This window comes from Halichoerus grypus, chromosome 7 (assembly GCF_964656455.1).
Source record: "Halichoerus grypus chromosome 7, mHalGry1.hap1.1, whole genome shotgun sequence".
NCBI lineage: Eukaryota > Metazoa > Chordata > Mammalia > Carnivora > Phocidae > Halichoerus > Halichoerus grypus.
The window spans coordinates 3,367,618-3,390,070 of NC_135718.1; the positions used below are offsets into that span (position 1 = coordinate 3,367,618).

General features: G+C 53.7%; 1 protein-coding gene across 1 annotated transcript in view; it reads right to left on the reverse strand.

Moving 5' to 3' along the window:
- Positions 1–22,453, reverse strand: part of MGMT (O-6-methylguanine-DNA methyltransferase) — a 295,849-nt gene that overhangs the window by 226,009 nt on the left and 47,387 nt on the right. The window contains exon 2 of the mRNA XM_036120719.2: positions 6,048–6,184. Coding sequence (XP_035976612.2) covers positions 6,048–6,172 — 125 coding nt within the window. The 5' untranslated portion in view covers positions 6,173–6,184. The remainder of the gene's footprint in view (positions 1–6,047; positions 6,185–22,453) is intronic.

The following is a 22,453-nucleotide window of genomic DNA, read 5'->3' on the forward strand; positions in this document are numbered from 1 at the left end:
ACGGCCGTGGCCTGCCTTTACCGCATGGACATCCGGGAGCTGCAACCTCAGCGCCACGCAGACCACTCTGCAGGCTCCATGAGCAGCCCCGGGGACCCCGGGCCCCCCACCACCTGGGAAGGACAGAAATCTTCCCGGGAATCGCAGTGAAAAGAACCACCCTGGCTTCCAGCCTGGTCTTTTAGCTACTGGACGCTGCACAGTGTGCACTAAGAACCCGTGTCAGGAGACTCCATCCCTGTGCCCTGCGGACCGTCCTCCCCTCCAAGCCAGGAACCGGGAGGGGAGGGCCCTCAGCACGGACTCGGGTCTCAGATCTGGAGCTGAAGAGCCGTGTGGAGGCAAGAATGAGGCAGTCCACGCTCACCAGGGCATTCAAGGACTTGCTTTTAAAAGAGACGCTTTCTATGAAGCCAAAGAGAGCTTGGTAGGTGCCCCTCCCCCTCACAGAAACCTGCGTATTTGACTCAGGAGACCTCCTTAAGGAACACTCTGTAAAATAAAATACATTTTTTAAGCGCATACAACACAAATCACAAGTTCAAGCCAGCAAAGAAGAGCAGGGAGACAGCTGAATGTGCCGCAGGTGAAAATCCTACGGCGTGTGTTTGGAGGTTCTTTTTACTGGGAGTGCCTCTTCGAGTGTTTATCCTGAGGAGTTTCTCCTCTTCCATGAAAGATTATAAGGTGCTGCAAGTGGTGTCTGCACTAAGATTTCCCAGCCCGCCAGAGAATTAATGGAGGGATTTCCCGGGAAGGTTCTTGGGACATGCAGACCCTGAGAGCTACTTCAGCCACGAGTGTCGGGCCGCCCGGCAGAGGGATCACCAGGCGGAAGCGTGGCAGGCACGGCCGGAGTCGGGACCAGGGTCCCCGAGCAGGCCACTTAAAACACTTAAACAATGAACAGGAGAGCAACAAATCCGCACAGAAGCTGATCGCTATCCACTCCAATGGAGGACACACAAGGTGACTTCACGAGTCTGACCTCCCTTCAGGAAGGCCTCAAAGGCATCTTACCTCACGCTTTCTGTGGAGCAAAAACTGACAGAGCACCCGGTGGGGTGGACGCCCCCTCCTAGACAGAGACCCTGCAGTCACATTCCCACGCCCCAGAGAGGCAGGTCCTTGTCTGTGAACCTAGTGAGAGGAGGCCCTGGCCAGCCCTCCACATCCTCGAAGGAGGGTCAGGCCTAACTAACCTACATGCTCCTGCCCAGACTCTACACAGAGCTGGTGGGGGCAGGAAGCCAGGGACAACACCGCAGAGTCCCAGAAAGCAGAAAACAGCCTGCATGCGTTAAGTTCTCAAAATATGAAACATTTTTACAATCGCTCAGTTTGGTTGGACTATAGAATTTTTTTTTCAGTACTGCATTCCTGTATTTTTTATAAAAAGATTTACCTGGGAAGAAACCCAGGAGGGCGATTCTTTGCTCGGTAAAGGACGAGGTATGTGCAGCTCCAGGGTCCTGCCACCAAACACCCTACCATCACCCCACCTGCGTGAGCATGACCCGCACTGTACAGGCCCTTCTTCAAGGAAAACACCGGAATCCCCTTTATGGAAAGCTACACGAGCCCGCAAATAACATTAGAAAAATAAATCTATTCTACGCCTCCTTAGAGTTTAGACATTGCAGGGAATAATGGGGTCAAAGCTTTGTAGCCACACGAAGATGGCATGGGGAGACGTCAGTCAAGTTCTTGCAAAAGCAAGCCAATTACTCTTGAACAGGACAGTTGTTGATGGAAACTTGATACAGGGAAGAAGTTATAAAGTTGAGATTATACTACTTCCCAAATGGATGTCCTGCATTCATATATTTTTAGGAAGGGAAAGTTGAGTAATGTTACCTATACAAAAAGAAATCAATGATCAATGTACGCAGCCACTTAAACAGGTTAAGTAGACTGATGTGGGGAACAGGAATCCTACTCCGTGCGGAAGTACGAGTGAAATCTGACTGCAGACAGACTCAGTGGCCAACTTCCACTTTAGCGACTGAACAAAGCAGCAGGTCTCCAGGAGATAAAGATCCCAGTACTCACAAGCACTCAGGAAGGAGGGGAGAGCAGGATCCCAGAGCCACTAGGATGCTCTCCTCAAAACCCCCTTGGCCACTGTCCATCAGCAAAGGGGAGAACACGGCTTTGGGGGGCACACAGGGCTCTACCTGCAGAAAGCCACGCTGGGTCGGGGGAGCTCCCCTTAGGGTGGGCAAGGGCAGCACCTAATTCTACTAGACAAAAGGAATTCTAATCAGAAGTCTTTCCGCAGGGGGAACCTGGAGGGCATGGCAGGGGAATTTATCCACAACCTGATGAAGAAGTCCTACTAATCCTGCACCTCACGCTTTCAGAGTGAGGGAACCCTTCCAAGCTCACTTCATGCCAAGACATAACCTGAATGCCAAAGCCTGACAAACACAGCACAAAAAAAATTACAGACTAACATCCCTCGTGAACGTAAACACGTAAGTCCTAAACAAAATACTAAATTTAAGGCAGTAATATGGGGGTGGGATGGGGGGGCAGGAGATATTATGAATTATGTGATGTGTGCAGTCCAGCATTTCAAGACTAGTTTGTTTCACATTTTAATAGGATGATGTTTACACAGGTATGAAAAGCATTTGACAAAACCCAACAGACTGAGGAAGTGACACCCAGAGGTGGCACATGGACTCCTGACATGGAAGCCCCCACCCCCATAACTGGAACTAGGGAAGGCGGTCTATTGTCACAACCTTCACCCCCCACACTGGAGGTTCCAGCCAGCACAAGGACAGAAAAAGAAAAAAAAAAAAAAAAGATCAAAGAGAAGTTGTCTTTAGTCACAGACCCAATTTTCTATAGCAAAAAATCCTAAGGAATCTGCAAAACAATTCCTACAACTAAGAATTCAGTAAGAGGACAGAAGATCAACATACCAAAAGTTAATAGTTATGTACCAGCAGCAACTAAAAAAACATTTTAAACTAAACTTAGAATACCAACATATTTGGAAATCAGATTTACAAAAGATATACAAGATCTCTATGCTGGAAACTAGAATACTAAAAAAAAAAAAAAAAAAAGACAAGCTGAATGGACATAAACCATATTCATAAATTGGAAAGTTTTTAAAGTGGTCAACCCTCCCCAAAATGGTACACAGATTCAATGAATTCCCAACCAAAATCTCAATACTGGACACCTTGATTCTTTAATATGTAAAGTTAAAAGACACTGAAACCAAAACAATCTTTAGGGGAAAAAAAAAACAAGTTGGAAGACTTGTTACCTTAATTCAAGATTTATCATAAAGCTATGCAAACAAGTCTGCATGGTTCTGGTGTAGAACAGATGAGGAGGTCACCTGAACTATACACAACATCCAGACATATGGGACCCACACGTGTACAGTCAATGGATTTGATAAATGTATGAAGGGGATTCGATGGAGAAAATTTCTTTTTCTCCTCCCAAAAAGAAAACTAACTATAGAAAAAAAATACCTCACTATAAGGGGATTCAAGATAATGGGTCACATATCTAAACATAAAGGCTAAAATTATCAAATTTTAGAAGAATTTATAGGAAAATATTTGTGAAGTTACAGTAGACAAATCTTAAAGACCAAAAAAAAAAAAAACACATTTAGAAAAAAACATTAAGTTGTACTTTCTCAAAATTAGGAACTTATTAAAAGAGGACGTTAGAATAAAAACAAGCACCCAACTGTGAAATACACAGGATAATACAATCTGAGAAAGGACTCGAAATCAGAACGAGCACAGGCAGAAGACTCACGCAGACCCCGCCCAATGAAAACGCAGGAGTGGTCAAGAAGGTGGTGAGAAGTCCCGAGGAAAGTTAAGATTAGAACACTGAGAACATTTCACTCCCGCTTGAATGGCTAAAACTTTAAAAATTACCATCACCAAGTACTGGTGAGAGGGCAGAGCAACTGAAACTCCTCCATTTCTGTTGGAAATAAACATAAAATGGTTCAACTCTGGGAAGACTTTTGGCAGCTTCTCAGGAGGTTCAACATACATTTGTCATGCAATCCGGCAATCCAAACCTAGGAGCGGACTCCAGAGAAGTGAAAATGTGTCCAAAGTGGCTTGAACAAAAATTTCAGTTTTACCTCTAGTAGCCAAGATTTGGAGGATTCAAATGTCCATCAACAGGAGACTTGATGAACTGTGGTGTATTCATAAACTACTCCTCACCACAAAGAGGGACCTACTTACTAATACACAGAACATGGGTGACCCTCAAAACATCGTTGAACAAGAGAATCCAATACAGAAGAATAGATCATAAAACTTCATTTATATAAAGTTCAAGAACAAACAACGTTGGCCAATACAAATCAGTTTCCTTAAGTTCACTATGTAATGTTCACCTCAATTTTTTAAGTGATAAGAACTGTTAATTCTCAGCATTCATACAGCACTTCTGTTATTTTGTACCTCTTAAATGTCCCTCGCCAAAGTTAACCATAGGTGTATAACAGACTGCTGGTTGCCCCTAAAAATCATTTTCCACCTCTTCCTTAGACACACAGTCCCTAATTACGGCCAACACGTGACCACCTCCCATGCCTCTCAGCTGGGTGTAGCCCCACGAGGAGAAAGGTAGAGGCTCCTTCTAGAACGGGAGGTGGGTGCCTCCTTTCCTTCTGCTCTGCCTGGAATGGGAGCATGGCAGCTCGCGCCCCGGAGGTTGGCCCAAAGCACCAGAATGAGGGCCACAGCCTGGAGAGGCAGAGCAAAGCCAGAGGCAGCCAAGGGAGCCGGCCTCCGCGGCTTACCGACACGGGCATCTCCACGAGAGACCAGCTGCAGGTTCCTGAGGCCAGGCTCCACAGCTGCACCTGACCCTGACGCAGGAAGCAGAACCTCAGAATTAAGCCTCATCTTTATTCTGTTCTCATCATCCATAATGGGCATTTAACTAGATGTCTAGGTTTTATTTTCTTCCCCAAATTCACTTTAAGGAATTTTTTTCTTAAAGCAAAAAAGTTCAACAAAATTTGTGATTTATTGTGCCAGTGAATATGTAAGAGACAAAATGACATTCCCTACGAATTATTTGGTGTCTGTGATTTTCTGAACACCACGGCCAGATGGTTTTCATAGAAAGAGAAGAGTGTATTTATATAGTTCAAAGGTTTGCTTTTTTTTTTTGGCCTTAAAAAAAAATACTATTGATTGTAACATGCAGCTCTATAGGAAAAAACCTCGACACTGGAGGCGAAACCGGGTATTTATTACTGTGCGTGTGCTCATTACGGCGGTCTCTGACAGGGGTCCATTAAAATCAATTTTTATGTTTCTATGTATTTTCTTTATCTAATGTTCTATGGCATTGTGTTTATTAGCCAGTTATGACAAACCCTGAGCAGGAGTGGGTGGTTTTTCCCCCCTTCTGTCAGAAATAATGAGAACTGCAATTTTAATACCACAACTCACAATCAATGAATGGAGGAAATGTTACATTTCAGAACAAAACATTAAGGAGTGCTTTGAATTTTTTTTTATGTTTTTACAATTAAGAGAAATAGAGTGGAGATCTTTCAAAACAGAAGTACACGTGTCTTGCTAGAAATGGCAAGCGCGAACGTCATGCTAGGAGGGCTCTTCCCACCCTTGCTCCCCAGCTGCACGCTCTCGGGAAGCCGGACCTCAGCTCTCAACTCCAAGACTTCGGTGTCAGTCACCTGGCGGACTCTGAACAAAGAAGGGGGTCCTGATTTAAAAGCACCAAGATTAGGCAACATGTCCCTGTTACCAGAATTTCCAGAGATTCCCACGTTTGCTGAAGAATCAGAACAGTCAGGGCCCACAGCCACTCCGCCGCTCGGTAGACGTGCGGATCCCACGTCCCGGAGCTCTCCCGGTGCAGGGGAGGCCCGCGGCCAGGCGCTGCCGCGGGAGGGCCGCCGTGCGGGACGGCCAGCCCGTGGCCACGTTATGACCCACAGCGGACAAGCAGCAACCCTCGCGTCTTTGCGGCTCTGAGCAGATGCCGCATGGGGGGCACAGGGGACTCACCCAGCGTCCGGGGTCTTCCTGCCGCGCAGCCTGATCTCATGCAGTCCCCGCTCACAACCGGAGATCTCGATCTTCCCCAAAGGGCTGTCCACCGTCCTGTATCTCGTTTCACAGGCCCCGTCCATCCTCCCTAGCGCCTACGAGAAAGGTTTTCAAGCAAGTAAGAAAGTCCAGTGAAAGACTTTGGTCCCTTTTAAAGCACAACAGGCGCCCGTTATTTAACACAAAACGGCTTCCAAAGTTTGTCCCCGTTCTGGGGATTTAATCATCGAATAGGTCATTTTTGTAATCTACTTAGGGGACAGAAAATGTCATAATTACCCGCAGCAGCCAGCTGGTGGTGCGGCTCCCTGCTCCCACCTTCCCGAGGCCCGGTGGACAAGAGCTCCTTCTGGGGTCCCGAGGACTACGCTAACCTTAGCAGAACGTTTACCAACTTTCGCATCGGCAGGAACTGAAGCCGTTTGACACACTGAAGGAAATACATCTAAAACCAAGGCCAGTGAAGTGAATTTGGAAGCGGAGGGTGGACGCAGCACTTGCGTCCTGGCACCTGCACGAGCAGGCCGTCAGGGGCGCATGCGCGCTGGAATAATGCCCGAACCCTTTGGGCACCTGCACGAGCAGGCCGTCAGGGGCGCATGCGCGCTGGAATAACGCCGAGCGCCCCGGAAAGCGCACAGCTGACCCTTAAGCAGCGTGCGTGTGAACTGCGTGGGCTCACTTCCACGCGGCTCTCCGCTATAGGGCTGTGAACCTTATGTTCTCTGCCCTATGATTTTCTGAACACGTCCTCGAGCTTCGGTTTTTATCAGAACACGGTACATAATACAAATGATCTATAAAACAGGTGTTAACTGGCTGTTATCAGTAAGGTCAACAATAGGCTTTTAGTAAGGTTTTCGGGAGTCAACAGTTACATATGGAGCTCAGTGCCCCTAATCCCACGTTGTTCCAGGGTCCACTCTGTATCCAACTTATGTTCAAAGAAATGTACAAACATAAAAACCACCCTATGATGTATCCTACCTGTTAATTTTGATATTAATTTTGGTCAACAGAGCAAAGGCTAGAAAGAACGAACAGGTACGGCAAGAACAGTGAGAAGCCTAAAGGCAAACCCACACTTGATAAAAATCACTCCAAGTGCGGGCAGGGAAGAGGATGGGGAGCCAAGAGAGGGTTAGGGGGACAGTGGGGACGAGTACCAGGACCAGCCCGCGCCCTTGGAGCTCCTCCTCTCCCTGCAACTCCTTGTCGTGCTCCGGAGAATGAATTGGAGGGAGGCGCTCCAGCCCCCCACCATGTGACCTTATATGCCCACGTTTCCCAGCGCTCCACGCTCGCCTGCAGCCACCTGCGATGAACTGGAATAGCCACTTCTCTGTCCTGCAGGCACCTCCCATGAACAGCGGCAACCCTGCAAGAATGCTCTCCTCCATGCAGCTCTACGCAGGATGGCAGTGCGGTCCACGCGCACCCCCACGCCACCCGGGACTTAGCCTAGGGACTCTCCTTCCCCTCACCCCGCCTGTCCCCTCACACACCTGCACCCCATCAAGCACTGGTTCTTACCACTGCCAACTCCGGCTCAGGTCCCGAGGCCTCATCAACTCTCACGTGAGGAAGGAGTTCTTCGGGACCCTCAGTACACCTGGGCCCTTCCCTTCCCTTCCTTCCCCTCCCCCTGAACAACAAATCAACTGCCAATTACATGAAGGGGCTACAGCAGGGTCAGCAAACTGCAGCCCACTGGCCAGACCCAGCCCCCACCTGCTTTTGTGAATCAAGTTTTGTTGGGACGCAGCCCACCAGCTGTGGCTGCCTTCCCACTCCAGTGATGGAGAATGCACGGCCCCGAGCACTTACCCCGGGCCCTCGGCACACCAGGTCTGCTGAGCCCCTCAAGGTCCACGCTCTTGCCCCCCTCCTGCTCCGTGCCCGCTCAGGGCCTGATGCGTGGGGCCTCAGCTGCACATCCCTTCCCTGACCGTCCAGCTGCCCCATGTGGCCCGGCATCTGCTTCACTGCAAAACCTCAACACACCCCACTGCCCCCACCCCCAGGCCCTGTTCCCTTCCCTGCCCTTCCGCCTGCTTCTAATGCCACACACTGACTCCCTCAGCTGTCTTCCCAGCAGCCAGGAGAGAAGTGCATTTATATCCCCTGACGAGGTCAAGCAGCACTCCCCAAACCACATGGTATATAAGCAGCGCCCCAAGATTCTACCCTAAGCCTGGGGCTCCAGAGCCTCCCTGTTCAACATCCACTTTTCTGTAGGTATTGACAGGGATCGGAAGCAGATTCCTCCCCCAGTTGCCAGTGAGTGGACACGGGACTGTGATGGTCACCGGACATCAGAGACACTCTCTGACACATCGTACTCCTTGAACGCCCCAACTTCCATGGATCCCCAGTGCCTGAGGGCACCCCCTCCACTTGGCCACCCATGGGTAGGAAGCAGACAGTGGCCTCCCAGCAATGTCCTGTCATTTTGCAAAAGTCACCTAAACTGAGCTACAAGTGCATTCATCTGTGGGATCAAGGATACCTAAATCGCAGGGTTGGCATGAGGATTAGCCGGAACATGTATCTAGATCTGGCTTCCCAGAAGGATTCGGGATTACTGTCATCCCTGCCACATTGACATTTTAACCATATGCCCTTGACCTTTGTCATAGCACTCTACTCTCCTCCGCAAAATCTTATCCAACAGCACCAAAATCCTTACCATTCTTCAAAAGCAAATGGCCACCCCTTCTCCCAGCCCCCTGGGGGCCTTCCGTCATTCCTTGGAGCCAGAATCAACTGCTGTCTACCCATCCCTCACATCCGTGGACATTTCCCATCACCCTGAGCCACTGGCAGATGCTGGGGGAGCAGGGAGTTTGCTACCATGAGTGAGGATTCCACCCAAGACAGACGCATCACGTGCATAGGGAGTTTATCAAATATATGTTGAATTAGATGACCAGCATTTCTACCATCCAGGCCAAGAGTCTGGCACAGCATTTCCCAAAGTGTGTTCCAGAAGACTACTCAAAGAAAGGTTCCAGGGGGAGTGAGAAGCCTGGATGCACCTAAACGGTCCTGAGAAACTTACCTGCACACCGGCAGTGTGTTAAAAGCTCTGAGCAGTCCTGCATAGGAACCGGCTTACATTTACCTAACTCACAAACATGTTCACCATGAACCCACGTCTCCTGCCTAGGCCCTGCTTGGAAGCTGTTTCTAACAGATCTGGGCTCAGGAGCCCTGGCTGAGGCCTCAGGTCTGGAGCATGAAAAGCCACAAGCCCTTTTCTCAGGCACGGCTCCTAATGGCAAGCATCAGAAAGTGATACCAGCTAATTTAAGCACAAAAGCAATTTACTGAAAGGCTGTTCCATAACTCACAGAACTTCTGGGAAGGCTGGAGAAACAGGCTCAGAAAACCGTAGGAACCAAGACTGGCCACAGTCCAACCACAGCCAAAGTGGAACCTCAGGAAACATCTGTGGGGCAGCCCGGGCCTGCAGACACGCAGCTGCTGCCACTGTTGCCCCTGGAAACAGGATGTTGCAGCCCCCATCAATTCCCTGCTGCCTGGCCCCTGTGTCACTGGCCCCCAATTCAAGGCCTAGGATGTGGACCCAGCACTGCTGCACAAACTCAGACTGGCACAATCCCAGCCAGGCGATGGAACACTCGTGGCTCACTCTCCTTCCCAGGACTCTGTTTTCTCACCAAACAGCAGTCATAGCACTGATTCCAGCACCCTCCCCGGGCTGCTCTGTGGGCCCAACTGCACAGCACAGGGAAGACCGTGAACGGGCTGCTGAGCCCGCGCTCCCGCGGGGAAGGAGCTCCCTGTGCACCGGGCACAGCCCCCTCATACCCCTACTGCAAGGAACGTGTATGCAGATGGGGGTCCAGGAGAGGGTCAGGGCAGGGTGGTGAAGGTGACGGAGGGCCTCTCCCACCTCCACCACATGGAGTGCCGGTCTCTGGAGGGCTCAGTCCCGCGTGCTCCTCAGGGAAAGGGCCTGGCATGTTACGAAGCCTCACCCCAGCGGCCAGACTCCGACCACAGGCAGGAGGGCCTTGGCTGGACTTCAGAGGCTCTTGGCCTTGAACACCATGGGGAGGCTGCCACAGTGGGCTCTGAACCAAATGACGCCCATGCACCCCAGGGCCTGCATCTCTGAACCGGGCCATAAGGACTCTGAAGCTTGGCCTGCCCACCGCTGTACCAGCCCCAATGCAGCCCGCACCCAGCACCATGGTGCTGTCCCTGGTCCGCCTGGTCTAACCTCACACATGAAGGGCACCCTCATCATGGTGAGGACCAGCCCTGAGGACGCCCATGGCTGCTGGAGGCCACAGGAGGCCCCAGGAGGCCCCAGGACATCTGTGTCACTCACAGAGCAGGGGAAACGCTAGCCAAATCATGCCAAGAACCAAAAAATGGCAATCAGTCCATAACTGGAGTAACTGGAGTGTTGAACTCAGTTCTGAGGGAACGGCCTTTGTCCCTCATGGCCACACCCAAGCAGCCAGTCATGGGGTTGGGTGAAGTCTAAGGGAGTAGGCTCCAGAAACTCTGTTATGGGTTAACAGAACTGAATTCAAACTCCATGTTCAGCTTCCTGAACGTGAGGATTCGCCGAACCACCTTCCCCGAGATGAAGGCCTGGAACCCACAGCCCCCAGCCTGGCCCAGACCCGGTGGGGCTACGCTTTCCCTGCTACGGCCAGGTGCCTACACCCATGAGCAGAACCGCTACTCGTCAAGGAGAATCAGCAGAACCCACTGCCTGCTACTTTGCCAAAAAAACAGAAGCAGCAGTTTTAACAGTGTTTTATATTAACCCCACCAGAAATGGAATTTGAGACTCCACAGAAACCTACATACACTTCCCTTCCTACCGACACGCAGGACGTATGGCAGAGTCCTTCCCCGGGCAAAAGTAAAATCGAGCTCAGTCCGTCCATCCTAGCATGCAATGGGTAACGTGTCCCTGGGACAGACGCGCTGGGCCGTCTGGCTGGCAGGCAGCGTGTGGACGGGAAGCCACAGGCAGAGACAAGTGTGTCACCGCACGAGTCCCGGGGGGGCTGGCAGAGGGTGGAGGGAGGCTTGCAGCCCGGGTGGGGTGTCACAGGCACCGGGAGGGCAGCAAGAAGGCGCTTCAATAGCCGGCGCACACGTCGGGGAGCCCGCGCGTCCCAACACAGGCTGGTGGGAGGTTCTGCCTGGAAGGAACAATGCCAGACACACGCGGGGCCGGCCAGGAGCGGGGTGGCACAAAGAAGGCGACGGGCTTCCGAGCCGTGTGAGCACGACACCCTCACACAGCGAAAGCCCCGCGCTCCAGAGACCAACCCACCGCTGGGCTCCGGCCCAGAGAAGGCCAAGAGCCTGACCCCGACGAGGGAGCCAAGAAAGGAAGGAGGCCCGGCGAAGACACTTGCCGGCTGGCAGCTTGACAAGATTCGCAGGCAGCGAGTCCAGGGCCAGGCGGGCTCCCACGGCCCCTCAGGACTAGCGGGAAGCCTTGCCAGTGGGGAGGGCGGCCGGCAGGGGAGAGGTGAGGAGGAAAGAATTTTTGGAGAAAATGACATCCACACAGAGACCTGGCTCGTAACAAGGAGGTGGGCAGGCCCGACGACACCCGCGGGCCAGCAGCCGAGGCGCGCAGGGCACGGAGGGGCCGGGGTGCGGGCGCGGAGGCACATGGAGTTCCGTCGGATGGGGTCTGTTTGCTCTGAGTCACCTTCACAGAACGTAAGCTCCAGGACAGGTCGCAGACGCTACGGGACAACTCTGGCCAAGGAGTAAGAAGTCTGCTGAGGGTTTAATAACAAAACAAGCGGCAGACACCATCTCCTTCCCCTTCTTCCTTCCCTGACAAGGAGGATGCACGGCCAGGAGCTGCGGCCACCACCTGGGGCCATGAAGGAGAGGCCACGGGACTGGACGGCCCTGATGCCACCACCACAGTCACAGTGCCCTGACACACTCCTACTCATAGGAGAAAGACAGTCCTGTGTGTCGCAAGCTGGCGTTTGGAGGAATTCCTGTCTGCCTCCAGCTAGGGTATCCTAACTGATCCACTGCCGTATCCCAGCACTTAGAATAGTGCCCAGAACATTGCAGGTGCTCGGTAAAGACCTGATGAATAAATGAGCGGATCACACCAATCATTCCATTATGCCTGAAGTAAGGACTCAGAAGGAGAACTAACTCCAGGATTAACAAGAACCAATGGCTGGGGGTCTGCTGGCCTGAGGAGTCCAGGAAGGCTCCTTGGAGGAGGTGTCAACATGAGAGACAGTAGGCATTTTGCGGGGTGGGTGAGGACAGACTACGGCAGGTCTGCCCGTGTAGGGCCTGGTGCCAGAGGGAACACAAGGCATTCAGGGACTCGAAGGGGTCAGCCTGGAGGGAGAGGCCCATGTTTGAGAGGGGCCTGCTGTGACAGCTCTGGGAGCAGTGAGGACCAAGTGTGGGGGACAGGAGTGGGAGGGCAAGGGCTAACCCTGAGGACCCCCAGGACACCCAGGGCAGAGAAAGGGCTTGCTGTCCGTAGCGCTGTGAGCACATCCATGCTCACAGGGTTATGAGCGCACGGGCTCTCTGGCTGAGTAACAGAATCTGCCCCAGCTAACAGTCTGCCCGGCTGCCCTCCAAGCCCAGACGAGCAGGGGAACCGTGTAAAACCCCAGCCATGTACTACTCCTAAGCAGGAGGTTTCTGTTGCACGCCACAGGAATGCTCAGGCCTTCCTTCCCGAAGAGGCCAGTGCCACCTGTGGGAATACATACCTAGCCACGGGGCCTGTGGGGCTGACTCGGAGCAGAGGGGAGGGGAAGGGCGCCACTGTCACTCCCCAGTTTGCCTAACAGCGCAGCGTGGAAAACCCAGCGTCTGGGAGTTTCGGAGTTAGACTCCAGGCCCGGACAGCGGCTCCGACAGCCAGTTCTCTGAGTGGTTCCCTGGGAGCCCGACTGGGAGAAAATGACACGGGGAGGACACCAAGGGCCGCATTCAGGCTGCGGGAGGGATCAGATGGCAGGCTCCCCACCCCTACTCGCACGCGGCCTGCGATCCACAGCCTGGCAGCGTCACGGGCTCCAGGCCCAGCTCCCTGCATCCTCCTTACAGCATCCACCTAAAGCCACGAGAGTGGCTGACGTTAATTGGTGGCAGAAAAAAATGGATTTTTCATGGCTATTTGGAGACCTCTGAAAAAAATGAAACGAATCTCGTTTCATCCCCCTCTCAACATGAATGGCGTTTAATGTTCTGAATTACGCAGTTGGCGCCAGAGGCTGGGTTTCCACTGTACTAAATGCAAGAAGCCCAGATGCAGAAACTGTCTTCTTTCTCCTTTACTTGTCGTTTTCCAGGCCTGCTGTGTGGGTCTACAACTGACTTCCAGAGCCATCTCTGCAGTTCCGTACCTTCTACTTTGAACCCCTTCCAGTATGGCCCTGCTGTGTGAGGAAAATGCCAGAAAAAGGGCTAGAAGAAAAAAACCGCCTGCCTTCTCATAGGCTCCTTGCAAACCAAGTAGGAGACATTTGCTTTTGTTAAACATCGGCCCGAAGAGTCGGCCTGGGAGTGAGTGGGCACCTGGCCTGCAGGCCGGGCTCCAGGCTTTGCCGGGGAGTCCCCGTCCGGGGCCTCGGTGTGCCCGTCAGCTGCAGGTGTGAAGTGGGAGCCCAGCAGGCGTGCTGGGGACGCCCTAGGAAAGGGGAGAGACCATGTCCGGCTGCCTGGGGACACCAGCAAAGCCACCATGAAATGGCAACTCGTTCTGTAATCTCCCTGCTCAACGGCAAATAAGAAAAAGCAGGAGGGAAGCACCTCTGTCCTCAGAACTCAAGATGAGCCCACCTGATGATCTGGCGTGCGGGAATATTTTAATTAGAAAAAGCACACGTGTCAAAAGCCCAGAAAAGAGAAAATTCTTCATACCTATCACTTAATAACAAAGCTGGCTGTGGGGGGCGGGAGGAGGAAGCGGATGGGATGGAGCCCTGCCAAGTGCAGACACGGAGGAGGAGAGTGCTGGAGAGAAGGCCAGGTCAGTGGCTGCAACCCACTCAGGGCACCTGCTCTGCCCACCAGGGCCACCCCAGTGCCACCTCGCTGGGCAGCATTCAACAAGACAGCCAAGGTGTGGCTCAGTTTACTACGTTCTAACAACCAAAAAGGGCTGCATTAGGTTGAAATGTTTTTTGCCAGAGAAAATTCTGGCCCTGCCGTCTGGTATGTCAAACTCAGAATGGATCCAAAGGTCGTGCAAAAAGATCACTCCACGTCCTCACAAAAACCTGCACACGATGTTTATAGCATTTTTAATCATAACTACCCAAACCTGGAAGCAACCAAGAGTGCAAACAATCTGAAAAGGCTGCGTACCCTGTGATTCCAATGTGTGACATTCTGGAAGGGGCTGGGGGAGGGAGGGAGGACCAGGCGGAGCACAGAGGATCTGTGGGGGGCGGTGAAGCTACTCTGTAGGACACTAGAACGGTGGGTACATTTATCCAAGCCCATATAAAGTACAACACCAAGAGTGAGCCCTAACATAAACCATGGACAAATGTCCCCCTGTGGGAGGGGGTGCTGACAGTGGGGGAGGCTGAGTATGTCTGGGGGCCAGGGGTATCTGGGAACCCTCTGTAGCTTCTGCTCAGTTTTGCTAAGAACCTAAAACTGCTCTAAAAGTTAAAGTTTATTAATTAAAAAAAAAAAGTCATTCCAAAGCCTTGTGCCATGCTGCTGACATGGAAGTGATTCTCTTTATTACTAATAAATTTCTAAGAACCCAGCTACTTGTACACATGAACGGAGGAGAAATTCTGCACCACGATCAAAAAAGTAGGTTTTCCAATGAGAAGACCGTTGTACGGGAATCCCATAAGCCCCGTGTTCTGCCCCCATTGTGAGCTTACACACAGACTTCGGGGCTATGGGTCCCGCTGGAACACAAGCAGTGCCCTTTGTCCTTGCTAGCGCTGGACCTGATGAGCGCGGCTTCCGTTGTACGGAACACTCTAACCACAAGAGCCCTGGCAGCAGGGGCCAGGCTGCGGAAGTGGCGTCCACAGCCCCACACGCACGTGTGCAGCTTCCTGGGGGGCTCGGCATTCACAAGTCGGGGCAGCGTGTTATAAAACAGGCGGGAAGATGCCTACGCGTCAGAGCGGAGATACGGAGGGACATCTAAGGGAACGTGTTCACTGGCCTTTAAAACGACCATTTCTAGATAAAAACAGGCACTGGTCTACACTTTATTTATTGAAAAAAAATTTTTTTTTTTTTGACAGAGAGAGAGCGAGCGAGGGAGAGGGGCAAAGGGAAGAGGCAGGGAGAGAATCCCAAGCAGACTCCATGCCCATGTGGAACCCCACAGGGGACTCGATCTCAAGACCCTGAGATCATGACCTGAGCCAAAATCAAGAGTTGGACCCTCAACCGACGGAGCCGCCCAGGCGCCCCGGCAGTTGAAAGTTATACTTAAAACTTGGTTTTCCTCTCCAAACTCCTCATTTTGTTCAAATTATCGAACTAAATATTAGTGATGCACGAGGGCAACTACTTTTCTGTTCCGAGGCTCAAACATGCTTTGACTCTGCGCTCAAACAGGAATTAGGGGGACTTAGAATGCAAACTGCTCTGTGTCTGCGTGTAAGAAACAGGTCATACACAGAACGGCGCACAAAACTGACGTGCACTGTTTAACAAATTACTCTAGAAATCTCCCAGAACTTCTGGCACTTCTGAAAAATACTTCCAAGTGATAACTACCGCTCACACATGCATCCCAACGGTGCAGCTAAACTATCTCTGGACCTAGCCAAAAACCAACATGACACCAGAGCACCATACAGTAAGGCCTAGAAAGATCTTCCTGGAAGTTCATTAGTAACTATCAGTTATTTCTCTAGTGCTTCATAAAGTGCTTCCTACTCACCAGGCCACCGCACGCCGGACCCAAGCCCGCAGACTCCCACGACGGGGGGCGCGCTGGCGTCTGGGCGTGCGCACGCAGGGGGACACCATGCCGGGCCCGCGCACACGAAACCACAGGCTCAACACTGTACGTGGTCCTAGCTAATTCATTTTGTGGAGGAAAACAGTTTTACACCAACACGAGGATGAAATGGGAAAGTCACAGTTTTGCTAGGGTAAAGAGGAGACTTCGAACAGGTTTCAACTTGCTGGGCTCGCAGGCCCTCAGGAGCTGAGAGTCGCTGCCCATGCCCCTGCCCCTGCCCCCTCCCTGCCCCTGCTGTGCCCGTGCCTGTGTCCCCTGCCCTCTGCCCCCTCCCTGCCCCCTGCCCCGAGTGGGACTTTGGGGGAAAACTGGGAGAAGCCCAGCTCTAAGGCTCTGTTTGTTCAGGTCCCTCTGCTTTACTCCCTTTTCGTCAATTCAGTAAAATATTGTTTGACTAGTTAAAGGAAAACCACTTTTTATTCTTATTTATTTTTTGAAAAATCACTTTTTTTTTTTAAAGATTTTGTTTATTTATTTGACAGAGAGAGATACACAGCGAGAGAGAACACAAGCAGGGGGAGTGGGAGAAGCAGGCTTCCCGCAGAGCAGGGAGCCCGATGCGGGGCTCGACCCCAGGACCCTGGGATCATGACCTGAGCCGAAGGCAGACGCTTAACGACTGAGCCACCCAGGCGCCACCGAAAAATCACTTTTTAACAACAAATATGCACCCTGCCAGCCAAAACACCAGACCCCCAGGTAAGAGGAAACCGGTTTACAAAAATGAATGAAGCCCAGACCTCCAATACAAGGAGCCTACAACTGAGAGGCAAATTTAAAAATCTGCATCAACAGACACTTGAGCAGGATTTGGAAAAGCAGTAAAGAATCCTTAACTTGGCAGAATACACCCTCCTACAATCAAAGTGGGGACGGGGGCCTGACCACGGCGACAGGGAGCCAGCACCCGGCGGGGACCCGCAGCGCCAGCTAGACCCGCAGCCAGCCCTGGGCCGGGGACCCCCCGCGCGTCACATGGTTGCCGCCGTCCCGCCACCAGGCTCCAGGAGCCGACGTTCCAGGGCCGTGGCAGCCCGGGCCGGTCCGAGCGCGGCACCACGAAGGCACCAGGGCCTGGGAGGGGCTGCGGGGCTGACGAGGCCCAGAGAGGGCAGGCGGGGAGGGAAGCGGCTTAGGCCTGACCTCTGGCCCTGGTGTGACGGAGCCCGGGGGCATGGGCAGCACCCATCCCACTCCGCCTTCCCACACGTCGCAGGGGGTGGGGTTCAGAGGTGCAGCGCACGTTCCCCTCAGCCTCCCTCACGGGCGCACAGGCTGATGAGGAGGCCTGGCCACGGGGCATGCCTCAACCACCCCCAGGGCACCAGCGACCCCGAAATCTGCGACAGTCTGTCAGAGGGGCAGAAGACCCACCCCCTCGCCCCGGACCCCTGGCTTCTGAGGAGCGAGTCGGGCACGGACTCGGCCCCACGGTCACAGCTGGGGTCCTGCAAAGTAAGAAACACCACAGAGCCTCCTCGCGCGAGTTGTCAAGTTGACAGGACTGCAGCTGCTTCACTGAAAATCAAACAGGGCTCCTCAACTCTTTTTATAAGGAACAGATTAGAAGACCCTTGATATTTCTGAAACCTGTGAAAAGAGCAGCAGATTCCGGGGTGAAGGGCGCCCTCTGCCCTGCGGAGCCAGCGAGCCGGGCGCCCCCGCAGCAGGTGCCTGACCACCCCCATCAGGTGTGGACATCCCGACCTTCAGTCGTGACCAAGAATGATCCACTGAGAACGTACCGGGAAGAAAAATGAAAAATACCACATTTCACTCATTTCAACCACCCCTGCTAGAACGGCCCGTTAGCATCAGTGATGAAAGCGAGCATCTTGCAGAAGGACAGAGAGCTCCCCTGACCATCCGGTCTGACGGGGTGCTGCTTGGCCCCCGAGGTCACCCCTGGACGCCTGGCAAGGCCCCAGCGTGGGTCGTGCACCTCACCCTGCCAACGGCACAGGCTCGCCGACAGGGAATGTTCTAGCACTTCAGGCACCAACCAGTCCTGGGCTGCACGGTGACAGTCTGTCACGAAGGGGTAAAGATGGTGGCAGGCAGGTGCTCAAAATGAAATGTCAGTGCTTAAAACCGTTATGTCTTGGGAGGCTTCAGCTTAAATATGTCACGGCAGAAAACGACCCCGTTCTTTATAGGCCTCTCCAGTTGGGCAAAGTTTATCTGACTTCTGAGAGAATCAGCAGCATGTGAGAACACGCAGGAAACCCTGAGGGCAGCATCAGCCAAAGTCAAGAGATTCCCGTTCTGACGCAGGACAGGACAGGCCGCTCCCCGGGGTCGCTGCAGAGCTCGGGAGGGGAACGCAGCCCTCCTGGACAAGCTGGCCCGGTGCTAAAGTGAAAGCCTTTCCAACGTCCTGACAGCAAGGTGTGATTCAAACTCATCCTCTCTCAAATGTGGAAAAACTAACAAAAAGACAACAAACAACAAACTCATCCTCTGCCGGGAACAGCCCCACACGCATGTCTGCAATCGAGCCATGAGAAAAAAGTCCTAAACAGTTAATAACGTTTCCCACCTGTGCACAGATAGAACTTGCGTGTTAAACACACATGATTTTGTGTCAATGCTATGATTAGCTAACACGCGGATTCACTGTCATGCTGTCTCCAGGTTCAGGAACCAATTCCTTACCGGCACTGATTCCTACCACACAGCAAATACTGTTAGATCAAGATCCCAACATAGGATGCAGCGAAATCCTCAAACAGCGCTCCAGCACATAGCCAGGAAGGGCATGCCTACCTCTGGGATGTGAATCAAGCTGCAGTGTTTGTGGAAGCCCACAGAAATATCCTGCCACTTGAAGCAAACGGGCTGCCGGGGCCCACTGGCCCGCCCTCCTCCCATCCCCCTTCCAATCTCTGTGGGGCCCTAACGCCTCTCAGTAGCATTTCCCTGGATGTGTTCTGCAAAAATCAGCAAGGTATGTAGTGCTCAGATCTGAGGGGGAATAGCAGGGGGACGTGGGGTGAGAAGCAGGGATACCTGAGCACCTGGGGTGAGGAGCAGGGACACCCGGGGTGGGGCACACGGGACACCTGGGGGTGAGCAGGGGCACCCGGGCTGGGGCGCACGGGACACCTGGGGGTGAGCAGGGGCACCCGGGGTGGGGCGCACGGGACACCTGGGGGTGAGCAGGGGCACCCGGGGTGGGGAGCACGGGACACCTGGGGGTGAGCAGGGGCACCCGGGGTGGGGAGCACGGGGTACCTGGGGGTGAGCAGGGGCACCCGGGGTAGGGAGCACGGGGTACCTGGGGGTGAGCAGGGGCACCCGGGGTAGGGAGCACGGGATACCTGGGGGTGAGCAGGGGCACCCGGGGTAGGGAGCACGGGGTACCTGGGGGTGAGCAGGGGCACCCGGGGTGGGGCGCACGGGACACCTGGGGGTGAGCAGGGGCACCCGGGGTGGGGAGCACGGGACACCTGGGGGTGAGCAGGGGCACCCGGGGTGGGGAGCACGGGACACCTGGGGGTGAGCAGGGGCACCCGGGGTGGGGCGCACGGGACACCTGGGGGTGAGCAGGGGCACCCGGGGTGGGGCGCACGGGACACCTGGGGGTGAGCAGGGGCACCCGGGGTGGGGCGCACGGGACACCTGGGGGTGAGCAGGGGCACCCGGGGTGGGGAGCACGGGACACCTGGGGTTGAGCAGGGGCACCCGGGGTGGGGAGCACGGGACACCTGGGGGTGAGCAGGGGCACCCGGGGTGGGGAGCACGGGACACCTGGGGGTGAGCAGGGGCACCCGGGGTGGGGCGCACGGGACACCTGGGGGTGAGCAGGGGCACCCGGGGTGGGGCGCACGGGACACCTGGGGGTGAGCAGGGGCACCCGGGGTGGGGCGCACGGGACACCTGGGGGTGAGCAGGGGCACCCGGGCTGGGGCGCACGGGACACCTGGGGGTGAGCAGGGGCACCCGGGGTGGGGCGCACGGGACACCTGGGGGTGAGCAGGGGCACCCGGGGTGGGGAGCACGGGACACCTGGGGGTGAGCAGGGGCACCCGGGGTGGGGAGCACGGGACACCTGGGGGTGAGCAGGGGCACCCGGGGTGGGGCACACGGGGTACCTGGGGGTGAGCAGGGGCACCCGGGGTGGGGAGCACGGGGTTCCTGGGGGTGAGCAGGAGCACCCGGGGTGGGGCACACGGGACACCTGGGGGTGAGCAGGGGCACCCGGGGTAGGGAGCACGGGGCACCTGGGGGTGAGCAGGGGCACCCGGGGTAGGGAGCACGGGGTACCTGGGGGTGAGCAGGGGCACCCGGGGTAGGGAGCACGGGGTACCTGGGGGTGAGCAGGGGCACCTGAGCATCTGGGTTGAAGAGCAGGAACCCCTGAGTACCTGACACCGATTAGGACTTGGTGGGGTACAGGGCAAGTCTGGCTTACCATGGGGATCTCTGTAGAGCCTTGGGCTCAGAATGGTTTTTACATTTTTAAATGACTGAAAAAAAGTCAAAAGAAAAATATTTCATGACACATGAAAATATGAAATTCAAACTTCAGAGTCCGTAAGTACATTTTCACTGGAAGGCAAGCAGGCTCTCTCTGTCTTGTGTCTGGCAGCTTTTGTGAGGAGCGGTAAGGAGACTGGGCAGCCCTCAAGGCCGGAAAGATTTTCCATCGGCCCATTTCAGGAGGTCTGACGGGCTCCAACAGGAAGGCACACGTCAGTGATCATCGGAGGGTCCTCCATCTCACTTGACCCAGTCCTTCCCTCCCGCCCACTAATGAACAATTCCTGAGACCACTCAGACCCCCGCATGCTCACCCCCTGGTCGTTGACGCCACAAACTCAACCAAGATGTGGCTACAGAAGTTTTCTGGAATTTTCTTAAGTACTTACTTAGAAAGGCCTGTCAACAGTCAACGTCCAAGTGCTAAGCCTGGGCCCCACTGAGGAGCACAGAATTAAGTCCTCTTTATTCCCATTAAAGAAGCGGTTTCACAACGTTTCTGTGGTGAAGGATTCTCGGTGAGCAGCACAGCATGATTTATGAGTCGGTGTCCCCGATGGAAGAGCCTTATGTTCCAGACACGCTCTGGTGGCAAGGCACGAGGCTCTTAGAGGGACAGACGCCATCCCCACAACAAGGCCAAGCTGCAGCTGGAATGCACGCTGCCTCTGAGCGATTAACCCAAGGCAGGAAATTTTATGTTCTAAATTAGTTACATTATGCCCAAAATCTATCAGCGGCCTGATAGCTTGAACGTATAATTCTATACCTTTTACTCTTTAAACAATAATTCAGTCTAATCCTGCAGCTGAAGCCAAGATTTCCAGACCAAAAGTGCACTTTCCATTTGATTAAATACTAATAAATGCACGAATAAAATACCAGTCTTTTATCTTACAGTAAATTCTTCAAAAACCATATACTCTAAGAATTAATTATGACTCTGGAGAAGGGGACAGGTTCTTCCCCTCGAAGACAGCTTAGTAGTCTCAAAGTCTTAATTACAACAGCTCACGTGTAATTTATAGTAGTCCGGGGCTTACAGAGAAATGACATCATAGTCCAGGTTCTGGGGCTGTCTGAGTGACCCGTCGGTACGGCGGCCGCGGCGTAGCGCGTGGACCGGCAGTGAGGGTAAGAAGAGTCGGGGCGGGCCGGGCAGCAGAACAGACCACATAACGGAGCTATGACCCTCCGCAGAGCACCAAGCAAATAGAATACAAACTGGAAAATACCATCACTTGCCTTCATCCCGTATGTGTCCAGCACTTTAAAATTTATAAAGTATTTTCACATATTCCATCCATTAACAAAGAAACAGAATAAAATGCCGCCACGAGGAAGGTGGTAAAACTCCCAGAGTAGGAACTGTGATTTATTCTCTATTGTTAGAGTATCAAGCCAGGGCACGGACGTTCAAGCCTCTGAGATGCATGTTCTGCACCATGTGGCACGTGAGTGGCCCCCAAAGGTGGCCTGTCCCATGTCCTGGGACTTCTGACAACTCCCCTGGCACGGGAAACCGGTCTTGGCCAGGAGAATGGAGAGGGCGCTCCCTCCAACGGGAAACTCGGAGAGGGTGACCCACAGAGAGGTCAGCCACCTCCAAATAAAGCAGGCTGTGGGGTGCCGGAGTCGTGGACCATCTGCCACAGCACCCTCTGAACAAGGTCCCATCCTCCCTGTAGGTGCTGAAGAGGCAATCCATCCTAGTAGGAAACAGGAGGGAAGTTCTGTGGGAAGCCCACGGGAAGAGGGGCAATGGGGGCACAGAGTCTGGGACTGGAGAGAAAAGGCAGGTCGGTGCTCATGTGACCTCGAGTGGACAGGGACCTCTCTGGGCCCATGTCCTCCTCTGTAACCGGGACCCCAT